The sequence below is a fragment of the Perissodus microlepis genome, chromosome 23, assembly GCF_051167445.1.
Source record: "Perissodus microlepis isolate ML-2025 ecotype Zambia chromosome 23, ASM5116744v1, whole genome shotgun sequence".
NCBI lineage: Eukaryota > Metazoa > Chordata > Actinopteri > Cichliformes > Cichlidae > Perissodus > Perissodus microlepis.
The window spans coordinates 41960412-41972483 of NC_140482.1; the positions used below are offsets into that span (position 1 = coordinate 41960412).

Below are 12072 nucleotides of genomic sequence, written 5' to 3' on the forward strand. Positions count from 1 at the left end.
ACGAGTAAACATGTCCACCTAGCAGTTTGAGTCATTTCTGCATGAGTGACTGCCGTTGTCCGCTGTGAATGTGGGAACTGGCAGTTGCTGTAGCGAGGTGTCGGTGTCAGGGCCTTGGCAGCGCCTGTGGAAACTTTAACTGAAGCTCTTTTGAACTGCAAAACCTGAAAGGATGCAGCGATGCTCCGGGACACATCAAGTTGTCTTAACGTTCTGCTTTGGCGTCAGTGTGCACGCTAAAACTATGCAGAAAATGGGGAAATACAACAACTTTCAGGGCAGCAAAGTCACAAAACATCCAATCTTGTGCAAAATCAAACTTTCCCTCCACGCTGGGTTTTCTTTTGTTTTGGTTTCCTCGTGTTTATGCAGGCTTTCACTACATCTCAAGTTTAAGCTGTGTTTAAATTATATCATGTCACACTTGCTTGTTGAGACAAACTGCTCATAAACTGCACAGTGAAAGACACTCCCCTAGTGTTCTTTGTAAGGGTGTGTGTGTGTGTGTGTGTGTGTGTGTGTGTGTGTGGGAGGGACGAGCTTGTCTAAATAGGGATGTGAGTCTTCAGACTGGTAGGTCTGGCTCTGATAAAGTGGGAATGTATTGGGAGCTGGATACCAGTGAAACCGGCTCTCTGCAGGTCGAAATCAGTGAGAAATGTGCGCTGTGTGATGACACGGTCTCTGCGTATGTTTCCCCATAGATCGCTTTCAGGTTTCTCACATCTCCACGATACTTTCAGATTTGCTGTTTTTATTAGCTACACAGTATCACTGAAAAACCTGTGATAGCGCCGAAGTCTCACCGCTCAGTCAGTTCATCAGTGTTAACAGAAACTTCCCAGCTGACGTCACAAATTCATATGAAAACATAATTCCAGGTGAGAAATCTTCTGGGAATTGCATAAAATGTTTTTCATTTTTGAGGGACTGTTTTAAAATTCCATTCTCTATGGAGCTGATTAACCTTTAAAGGCACCTGTCTGGCTCTGCTGAAGCTAACATAGGATAAGTCCCAAAGATATTTGATGTCCAGTCGAAACCACATCATGTTTTTAAAAGGTTCATATCAGGTGAATCGTTTCACCAATATTAAAGCTTGAATGTGAGAAAGGACAAAAACACATTACAAACACTCTGAATGCTTATTTAAATGTCTGTCTGCTTTGTCTATTCACATTTGGAGTTCATACTTTGGATGTTGTCTGTGGGCTCATTTAAAATAAATGACTAAACACACAGAAGTGGGCTGAAAGCTCTCTGTATGCAGCGCGTGCACTCGCTGTAGATTGCCAAGGTCCCTTTCACCTAGTTGTGCCTTTTTTCTGCCTCGTTCTTTTTCTGCTTCTTTTATGAACTTGTTGAGGGCAAACCATATTGCGTAAGAGTTCCTATTAGGCCTCGTCTTTCCATAGACAACGTGCAGCGAAACGGCTGCTGTATTTCCTCATACCTGCTGCGCTTCAAACCAAACAGACGATCTGATGAAGGGCATGTTTGAATACGAATGATGCTGCGACATGTTTAGAATTCCCTCCGTGCAGCAGCCTGGGTCCTGCACAGATTTCCCAGGGTTTGGTGCTGGACACCGAACACATTTACTGACCTTCATATAGGGAATAGAAGAAATGGAAAGAAAACCATTTAAGCAAACAGAATAAAAACAATTGCATGGTTGATCTGAACAAGCAGACAGCTTGGATAAATTGTGTGCAGAAAAAAGGGGGAAAAACCTTCGTGAGTGGGTGAGTGGAGGCCCCGTCGGAGCAAGTTCAGAGCTGCAGCCTGTTCTGGTCTCTCTCTCTCTCACTCACACACACACACACACACACACACACACACACACACACACACACACACACACACACACACCTCATATGAGCATCTTTCATCATCCATCAACAAGTAACAACTCTTCCCTCACTTCCTTCAAGGCAATATTAAAATCACATTTTGAGTTCTTTTTTTGCACTAAAACATAAAAATTGATCAAAGTTGTTGCTTAAAGAACAAAAAAGAGCAGATGAGCGTGCACGAACAGAGCTGAAGCACAGGGGTGTAATTGTGCAGAAGAAAAGAAAATGGGTCAACGGTTCATCCTAAGGAATCTCAGTCGTGCGCGTGTGTGTGTGTGTGTGCGCACTTGCAGTCTTTTTTCCAATCTTCCCCGACACCAGTGTATCAAATTCACCCTGCGACCGCCTTACAAAACAGAATGTACTTCCTATTTAACATGCATTGAGTCAACTTCCCCTGTGGTGGCCTTGTTTTGTGTCTGTGTGTGACCATGTGAACATCTCATCATGAAGAGGGGGAAAACGTGCTATTCTCGTAACGTATCCGTGCAATAAAAAGGCGCCTCAGAGAGGCTGGGTAAGCCTGGGGTCGTTGCGCCTCTGGCTGGGTTGCAATTGGCCCGAGACCTGGAGAGAAACGTTGGTGTGACACGGCCGTACAGAGGGTCTGCCCCAGCCTCATTTATCATTACTGACCTATGCTTTCTCACACACATTGACCCCGAGGAGGTGCAAAGAGCGATTAAATGAGAGTAAGAAAAGGGCAAATTCAGATGAGTTGCAGATGCTTACCCCACTCACTCCCACCCGCTTCTACGGTTTCAGCTTCAAAACAAGGTTTAACCCAGGACTGTGCAGCCTCTTTGTAGTTACTGAGGGCTGTTGTTGGTGACTTCAGCAAAGGTCCTGATTCCACTGATGGTTTGAAAGCTAACAGTTTAAAGAAAAGCTGCAGAGGTTTAAATGACTTTGGTAGTGCTGTGTGTTCTGATGTACACAAGTCCGACTGCAGTTTTAACCACTTAAATTCATTTTTTCTCATTATTTGACCAGAACATCGAACATTGGGCTAAATCGTTGATTGGTTAGATCGATGCGCTCTGTGTAGTTGACTTTAAGCCTCTTCTCTCTTCCAGGCCTTTGGGAACGCCAAGACAGCCCACAACAACAACTCCAGCCGCTTTGGCAAATTCATCCAGGTTAATTATCTGGAGAGCGGCGTGGTCAGAGGGTAAGTAGCACCGTGTGTGTGTGTGTGTGTGTGTGTGTGTGTGTGCGTGTGTGTGTGTGTGTGTGTGTGTGTGTGTGTGTGTGTGTGCGTGTGTGTGTGTGCGTGTGTGTTGGAGCCTTTTGAAAAATACTGGAGCAATCAAATGAGTGTTTTGCTTTTCTTCTCTACAGCGCTGCGTCTTCCTCTTTACTTTTCTACCGCGTCACATGCTTCTTCCTATGTTCACTGTGTGTGTATATGGACTGAAACTTTCAACCACTAGCATGTCCTTCCTTTTTCTCAGCAGCCAGACTCTGGTTAGGAGCTGCATCAAAGTCTGGTCAGCCGTGTCACTTCCTCGTTTTCTCATCAAGGCAGAGGAACAGATGCTCAGCGTCTTTAAAAAAAGGCAACATGTCGAGCTTTAACTGCAGCGAACATTTAGTACAGTGTTCAGACTAATGACTGACACGGTGATATTTCTAAGATTCATTCTCTGGTCCTAAAAATAGGCGGTGAATAAACCCGTTGATGCCTGTGCTGACAGATGTTCAGCTCCACGCTAAGTGGGTATCCCCAGCCCGATAGCACCAGCTCTCGTTGCTCAGCCTCAGCTCTGTAATTCAATCCGAGGAGTCGATTTTAGCAGGCTGAGGTTTTTCTGTGATTCCCACCAAAGATCGTTATCTTGCAGAAAATATCATATCTACTCAAAGCACACCGCCCAACATATTTCACCACCATTAGTCTTTCTAGTGTAGACTCCCACTTCTAGGCGTTTAAGGACTCAGGAGGCCACCACAGCTCTGCTCTGTAGACTTGACAAAGGCTGTGTGTCTCTCCGTCTCCAGTGGAGTGGATCAGCAAAGAGGAAGCTGCTGCTCGCCTCGGCTCTCTGAGCTGACCGACAGTCTGCATGTTTTTATGCTCTCCGTCTCTGAACCTTCTTCAGCTCACGTTCAGCAAGCATCAGCTGTTCTCAGATCAGCTAATGAGTAGGGATTGTTATTGATGCACCATCTGTTGTATTGTTCGGACACCCCTGCATGCCTGTGCACATTCACAGACGTTTGCAGAAGCCTCTAACAGGTTCAAGAGCGACTTACCTCAGTATCTGTGGGCAGCGTGATCAGGATTCCCATCAGACGATCTTGTTTGTTACAATAATAGTGATAAACAGCATTTTGTGGGTGTTTTTGTGGTTATGATGGGCACAACTGATTACACCCCGACGTCACAGACCACGTAAGTTAGCGTTTGAACTTTACGTTGTCGATCTGTAGTCGAAGCTGCAAGCCGGTTTCTCACAGCACAGCTCTATTCTTAGTGTGTCAGGAGGACTGGCGTCAGTGCTGTTTTTGCTTGGCTACTGAAAAACCAACTTTGACTTATAAAATCTGATTTAGCAAACTTTATGGCCTTGGCCTGGTGCAGCAGGTAAATAAAGCTGCGTATCTGTCGACTGCAGTGAAAACACAGCCTGCTTTTTCACTGCCCTCCGTCTCCTATACAGTCAAATACATGAATCCTAAGCTGTCTGTGGCCGGCGTGTTGCTGTGTGATGACACACGTCCAACCATATCTGAGAGCTTTGTTCCCTCTTTGATTGTTCTGACCATCTGCCCTCACTTCCCCTGCTCCTCCCCTCAGTCTTTATTAGCAGCCCACTTTCACAAGTGACCTGGGAGACACAGACACAGCCGAGTGACCTTTTTTAGATCAGATGATTCATCCTCCTCCTTCTGCTTTTTCTCATCCTTCCCCCCTCACTGTGTTTTTCTCCATCTTGCAGGGCAGTGGTGGAGAAGTACCTCCTGGAGAAGTCTCGCCTGGTGTCTAGGGAGAAGAATGAGAGGTGAGGAATGACGGGGTCTTGACCCTCATGAGGTCGTCTTATATACCCAGGACCTGCAGTTGTGTTTATTTGCAGATAATAAACACTAAAAAGCAAGTTTTGACCAACAGTTAAGAATGATTCGTTGCTGCACATTGAAACCAACTCGTCACCTTGACGCTACCTCTCGTGTTACTCACTGCACTGTTTCCTACCAACTAGACTGCTAGTCTGTTGCTGCTTGTGTGACTAATATGCAAACAGTTATTTCACTTTGGTAACTGCGAAACGCAGTCAGAGCGACGTAATCCTGCTTCATCATTTAGTTTTCTCTGTGAGATCTATCAGTGAGTCAAAGGAAGAGGCCGACTGTCACAGATAACCTGACGTTGACATCAGTGGTTCCTGCTGAATGCTGATGATGATCTTTGAAAGAAACACAAGATTAAAAGAGTATAATCTAAAAAGTGAGACTGACACTAGTTTATCCTTTGTGTATATGTGTGTCTCCCACATGGAGGTGTGCATATCTGTCCTTAAAAACACACTTTAAACTCTGGAGCTCAGCTGATGCTTCGTGTGTGTAGAAAAGCCTCCAGTAGCTGTTTTAGGTGGGAAGACGAGCTTCCTGTCGAGGTTTTCACAGCTAGTTTTGGAAAATCTGTTCACCTACTGCTGCCGATTACGTCACGTTACCCCCCGCCCACTGCCGCCCGCTCCGTGTGCGCTGTTAATCACATAGTTGCAGTTACAGTTGACGGTGCGTCTGCTGGGTGGTGTTATTGTTTCCTAGTGATAAGTGTGGAAACTCATTACTCCCGTGTGCTCGTACAACAAAGCTACCTGCTCGCTGATAGCACCAGTGGAAAACTACTGTAAACAGCACTGAGCTTCAGACTTTATAAAGTGTGTTGACTCAGTCTGTTTATGGCCATCAGCTCGTACATCTACTAATGAACAGCAATGGTATAAAAATGAAGGGAACTTTTTCCCTCAGTAATAACTTGGTGTAAAGTTCATGGGGTTTTTTTCCTTTTCCAGGAACTATCACGTGTTTTACTACCTGCTGCTGGGCGCTTCAGAGGAAGAACGAAAGGAGTTCAAATTGCTGCCGCCTGAAGACTATTTCTACCTCAAGCAGGTACAGAGTCGCTGCTCCGGCGCCACAGGGGCCTCAGTCGCCCTCCTCCAGGGCCCCCTGTGGCAACAAAATGTGATAAATATGGAAATGAACAACATTTATTTACTTCAAATATTTGTCTGGTGTTTTGGCCCCCAGCATCTGCTCGATCTGCAGCTGGGCTTTAGCTAAAATAACATTTAAAGCAGGTTTTATTTAGGAAGCTGCCTGCATCATTTTAATGTTTCATAGCAGGCTCACGTTTCGCTTTTGGTTTTTTCCACCAGTAATGGAAATGTTTCTTAAGTGTTAAGGAATCAGATTTGAGTTACACTTATCAGGACGGCTGCTGAGCTCATTTATACCTAAAATGAAGCATTTTCAGATAGTGTGACGTCTCTTTTGATAGATCAGGAATCAGCAAACTTTCTAAACTATTTTCTCCATTTAATTTCGGTCTCCTGTTTTCGGCCCACCAAATAACTTTCCTGTTGATTTTTAACCTTTGAACCTGGTCATGGGCGTGGCCTTTACAGCAGGGGTCGGCCACCCTGGGCACTCGTGCCACAGCTGGCACGCGAAGGGTTAACTGATGGCACGACACGCAGTGAGTTAATCTGAGAAGGTGCATCAAAAATAAATGGCCGGGCGAGCGGTGCACATCGCAGATTAGCTCGCGTAGACACATTAGTTGTGCCGCTTCTTAATGACGGTATCTTAGCAACCCCAACTACCAGATTCAGCTTGTAATTGGCTAAAATTCACTCCGCCTACCGGTGACAGAGGCGTTGCTAGCTGGCAGTTTTTTCAAGCGATGTTGAAATTTTCACATTCTGACACTTCAAACGCGTCAGGGATCTGTCTGCTCAGCATCAGCACCACGGAAATACACACAAATACAACCACTGATATAGAGCGTTATTACATTTATTGCTAATGCCACGGTTGCTATGGCGCAGTGACTTCTGAGGGAATTTTAGACGCCGCTCGTCATCAGAAAGGTTGCCGACCCCCGCACTACAGTCACACTGTGCTTCCCTTTGAGTGACCTGATATATTCATGAATGCAGCCAAGCTGCAGTCCGTGTGTCCTGCATGTTAATGAGCCGCTCTTTGTTCTCTCTCTTGTTGTTATTCCCCTCTCCTCCACCTCCTTTTCACACGCCTCCGTCCTTCACCCGCGTGTCCGTTTTGCGCTTCACCTTTTTATTTCCATCTCCAAACACTCTCGATAACTGCCTCGTTCTTGTTCCTCGCAGCAAAATTTTAAGATTGAAGATGAGGAAGATTTGCGTCACGATTTTGAACGGCTGCAGCAGGCGATGGAAATGGTCGGCTTCCTTCCCGCCACCAAGAAACAGTAAGTGAAGTGAAAGCCTCGCTGTTCCACGCAGAAGCATCTTTGCCTTCAGTCCTGTAAACACGAGTTATGTTAGTGTGAGCACTGAGTCACGTTACCAGCCCCAGATTACAACAAAGATACTTTTCAGAGCCTGGCAGTCTCTGCAGCTAATGAGCCAATCAAGCAGTTTATTAGAGACGGCGTGCAGCTACTACAATGGCTCTATTCAGTTCACAGCTCAAAGGGACGCTCGGGCTGAAGACCAGCACCACACGTGTCTCATGTTTGTCTTCTTTCTAAAGTGTGTCATTGTTATTATTGTGTCGCAGGATCTTTTCTGTGCTCTCCGCCATCCTGTACCTTGGCAACGTGACCTACACGAAGAAGGCAACGGGCCGAGATGAAGGCTTGGACGTGGGCCCACCAGAGGTCCTGGCAACCCTCTCTGACCTACTAAAGGTAACTTGAATGTGTGTTTGTGACTCCGTGCTTCAGTTTGTGTAGGTGTGTGCGGCTGCCACTGTTAAACTGCTGATGTCACTCAGGTTAAAGAGGAGCTGCTGGTGGAGGCGCTGACTAAGAGGAAGACGGTGACGGTCAACGACAAGCTGATCCTGCCCTACAGACACTCTGAGGTGGGCTCAGGAGCGTCAGTGCAGTCTCTCATTAGCGTCTACTTCCTCTTTATTCGTGCTTTGGATTTCTTCTTCCTGTTGGTGTGTTCTGGGTTTCTTTCTGCCTCTAACGCTCTGTGCATCGCCCCCTCTTTTATCTTCTATCAGGCGATCACAGCACGAGACTCTATGGCCAAATCTCTGTACAGCGCCTTATTTGACTGGATTGTCCTGCGCATCAATCACGCACTGCTCAATAAGAAGGACATGGAGGAGTCTGTTCCAGTAAGAAACACACACATCAGAAAGTGCAAAGACATGAAAAGTCCAGTTACGTCGCCTCCCTTTGTTCCCTTGGTGCTGGCGCTGGTGTTCACTTGGCGTTCTGGTTGTTTTCCAGTGCTTATCCATCGGTGTCCTGGACATTTTTGGCTTCGAGGACTTTGAGACCAACAGCTTCGAGCAGTTTTGCATCAACTATGCAAACGAGCAGCTGCAGTATTACTTCAACCATCACATCTTCAATCTGGAGCAGGTGAGACGTGCAGTGGACGCTGCACTGTCAGGAGGTTTGCCTTCGAGCGCCTCAGACGAGCGAATCTCTGTTTATGATAGCGAGCATGTGAAGGATGACTCATCCAAACATTACCCGATCTCCGCGGAGGAGAACCGTTATGTGGGAGTTCGTGCTGCTTTATAAATCAAGTTTTTGTAATAATATTGCATTTTTGTAGTCAAACATGACTTTGCAGTCACACGATGGTGCAGTTTGTTTCTTTTTGAGACTAAAAATCCAGATATTTGGGTTAAAAGAGCAGCGGCGACACGTTTAACCTCTTAATGCTCTGTCCTGTCACATCCAGGAGGAGTACCAAGCAGAGGGCATCACCTGGCACAACATCGACTACATAGACAACGTGGGCTGCATCCATCTCATCAGCAAGAAACCCACTGGCCTGCTCTACCTCCTGGATGAGGAGAGCAAGTAAGAAAAGTTTATTTTAATCGACGTCGATTTATTCTGATTTTCTTTTTCCTTAATCTGTGCTTCTCTCGTCGTTCCTCCTTCTCTGTGTCCGTGACCCAGCTTTCCACATGCCACAGATGAGACTTTATTAGCCAAATTCAAGCAGCAGCACCAGTGCAACAAATACTTTGTCCCCACGCCGGTCATGGAGCCCGCCTTCGTCATCCAGCACTTTGCTGGGAAAGTAAAATATCACATCAAGGTAGGGAGTGGAGACAAAAGGACGATTGGACCTTGGTTTGAGTGCGAGGGTTTGTGTCTCACTCGTAACTGCCTCTCACCTCACCAGGATTTCCGGGAGAAGAACACAGACCACATGCGCCCGGACATTGTGGCGCTGCTGCGGAGCAGCGACAGAGCGTACGTGCGGCAGCTCATAGGCATGGACCCGGTGGCCATGTTTCGATGGGGCATCCTGAGAGCTACGATCAGGGGCCTCGCTGCTTTCAACGAGGCCGGTCGCACCTGGGCAGCAAAAACTGCAGGTGTGTTATTAGTGTGAAGACTTCCTGAATGCCAGATTAATTATTTAGCACATGATTAATCTTAATAACTGAAATGAATCGTCTGCAAAATAATCTGAATTCTGCAGATGAGTTAATTGTTAAGCTGATAATTATAAAAGACTGCATTGGTTTCAGTGAAAGTAAGCAATCTGATGACTTTCACTGCTGCAGGGTCTCTGCTCCGTCATTGTGCACATAGAAGTAATGCAGGCTGCAGAGTTGAGGCTAAAGTTTCTCTAAAACTGTTCCCACAAGTCTGATTTGGTGCCTTTTTATTTGCATTATCAGGATTAAATATACTAAACACACAAAAAAGAGGGGAAAAAAGAGTCATGTGGCTTTGATAACACCTTTTTCCTGCCAGAAACTTTGAAATCGAAACGCTTTCCCAATGTTAATAATGATTTTTCTCTCTTGTGTTTGTTCGGGGTGTCAGGTGTTATCCGTCCAGTCACCAGAACTCCTTTAGGAGAGCTTCAGCGGTCCAATACCGCAATAGAAAGAATGTACAAGTAAGTAACGTAATTCAACACGAAACTATGAAACTCACCTTCTGGGTGTCGTGCTCGGGCTGGTTTTTTAACTTTCAGGCTCTTCTGGAGGAAATCTGTGCCTGTGGACGTGGCAGTTAATAACGGTGTTATTGTCACGAAGCACAGACTGATTATTTTAAACGGGGTCAACATAATGCTCACCCTTCATGAAGCTGCCACACACACACACACACACCAGCTTCCTGTTGAAGGTGAAAGATCTGGACCTCCACATTGATCCTTTCTGCTTTGTTACTGTGTCTAATTTGAATTGAATCCTCAGCACTGGCACAGACGCATCTCTCACCAGCGCCACTAAAGATAAATCCTCCTTCACTTTACCTCCGTCACCCATATCCTCTGTGTGTGCGGTTCTCTCCTCTCCGTTTCCCCTCCACAGACGAGCTTCTATGCTCGATTTCTACTTTGATCACTCAGAGGAGCGCCCTCTAGAGGCCTTTGAAGACATCTTTGCTAGCTTTGACAGTAAGAAGTAAGTGAATTTGTTTGGCCAGGTGAGACACGAGAGAGCACGAGGCCAAACAGGAAGGAACTGTGTTTTGTTTTGTGCCGTTTTCTGAGTTTGCTCTCGTTTACAAACAAAGCGACAATCCGAGCTGTCAGTCCAACCACAGCACTCGGATACGTTACGTGCTAAAATGTCTGCTCCCTTAAATATGGAGTCAGCCCAGCACAGCAGCCGAACTGAGCTCAGCAGAGTCGTGCTTCCTCTTCCCTTACTGTAAACCCCCCAGCTGCAATAATCCCTCTTCCTCGTATTTATTATTCTTGCTGTAGAGCGCAGGACAGTGTTTGAGCTGGTCCGCTCTGATTAGCCACCTGGATTACTTGCATCAGGAAGCGCTCGCAGACACTGGTGCAGGTGCCGACAGCCCTGCTCACACAGACAAAGACGACTGAGAGCTTTCAGAGACTGGAACAAAACCACAACAGATATTTTTGGTCTGCTGAGACCTCTGCCTCCTGCTTGCAGGTCTGAAATTATGTTTCAAATTCAGTTTTCACCAATATTCAATCGCCCGACGCTTTCCAGATCTGCAGCAGTGAGCTGCAGAGGTTATGTTTCACTGTGGCACATTAATTGTTGTTCCTTCACTGCCTGACCTCCTGTTCTCCTGTCCAGTCGTGGTAAGTACTGCAAAAGTAATGCATGGACTAGATGTGAGGCACGGAAAAGCCCCGTGTACCATTAACCTCACCGGCCTCTGTTAAAGTACCAGAGGACGTCCAACAGCCACACAGCCAGTAACAGTCGCAGCATGGAAACAGATGGAACAGCAGCTCTGCATGTGAACTCACCACAGTGCCAGGCGTGTGTGTGTGTGGGTGTGTGTGTGGGGGTGTGTGGCAAGGTGTTTCTGCGCAGTGTACCAGGGGCACGGAGAAACGTTGTCGTACCATAGGCACGAGGAGTGTGTGTGCGTGTGTGTGTGTGTGCGTGTGTGTGTGTCCAACCCTGTATCTCCCGACCTCTCTGTGTCCTTTTTTTGCTCTTATAGGGCTTCATAGCTTCCTGGTTGTGTGTCTGTGTCTTGTGGTTTCCTTCTACATGAACACTAAAGGTTTTGTGGGTTATTCTTCACAGTGTGAAAGCTGACGTTTCTCCTGAGTGTGTTTTTGGTGGTTTGTTTTCCTAACAGAGATGTTTTGTCACACCCCGCTTTACTTCTTTTCTTTCCCTCCTTCTTTGCCCCTTCTCTGTCCCCCCCCCCCCTCTCCTGCTTCCCCTCCCTCCCCCCTGTTTACGCCGATTGTGCGTGTGCGTGCGGTGTGATCAGAAACATGCATGCAGAGATCATCAGCTCCATTAAGAACTTGCAGCTGGATGGTGAGGACCCTCGCAAACTGCTGCAGTCCTGGGGTCGCCTCCGCTTCCCGCGACACGTCCTTCAGTGAGTCTGCAGACAGACCTGGCATCAGCTCCTGCTCAGATCAGTGCAGCTCAGGCAGACCATGCTCATGTTAAACTTTGTTTTATTTAAATTAATAAAGTAGATCACACGTGTTTGGAGCTGGAGTCGATATTTCCAGCAGTGACTAGTTTCCGCGGTCACATTTAAAGATTCCAG

The 12072-nt window shown here is 46.6% G+C and overlaps 1 protein-coding gene across 10 annotated transcripts in view; it reads left to right on the forward strand.

Moving 5' to 3' along the window:
• Positions 1–12072, forward strand: part of myo9bl (myosin IXb-like) — a 54294-nt gene that overhangs the window by 31488 nt on the left and 10734 nt on the right. For 7 of the 10 annotated variants that reach the window (XM_084920559.1, XM_084920555.1, XM_084920556.1 and 4 more), the window contains exons 5-18: positions 2933–3027; positions 4799–4861; positions 5882–5981; positions 7220–7320; positions 7632–7761; positions 7848–7937; positions 8085–8201; positions 8317–8451; positions 8780–8901; positions 9004–9145; positions 9233–9428; positions 9886–9961; positions 10383–10475; positions 11782–11895. In XM_084920559.1, coding sequence (XP_084776685.1) covers positions 2933–3027; positions 4799–4861; positions 5882–5981; positions 7220–7320; positions 7632–7761; positions 7848–7937; positions 8085–8201; positions 8317–8451; positions 8780–8901; positions 9004–9145; positions 9233–9428; positions 9886–9961; positions 10383–10475; positions 11782–11895 — 1574 coding nt within the window. The remainder of the gene's footprint in view (positions 1–2932; positions 3028–4798; positions 4862–5881; positions 5982–7219; positions 7321–7631; positions 7762–7847; positions 7938–8084; positions 8202–8316; positions 8452–8779; positions 8902–9003; positions 9146–9232; positions 9429–9885; positions 9962–10382; positions 10476–11781; positions 11896–12072) is intronic. The other 3 variants (XM_084920553.1, XM_084920552.1, XM_084920554.1) reach the window with 3 other exon arrangements.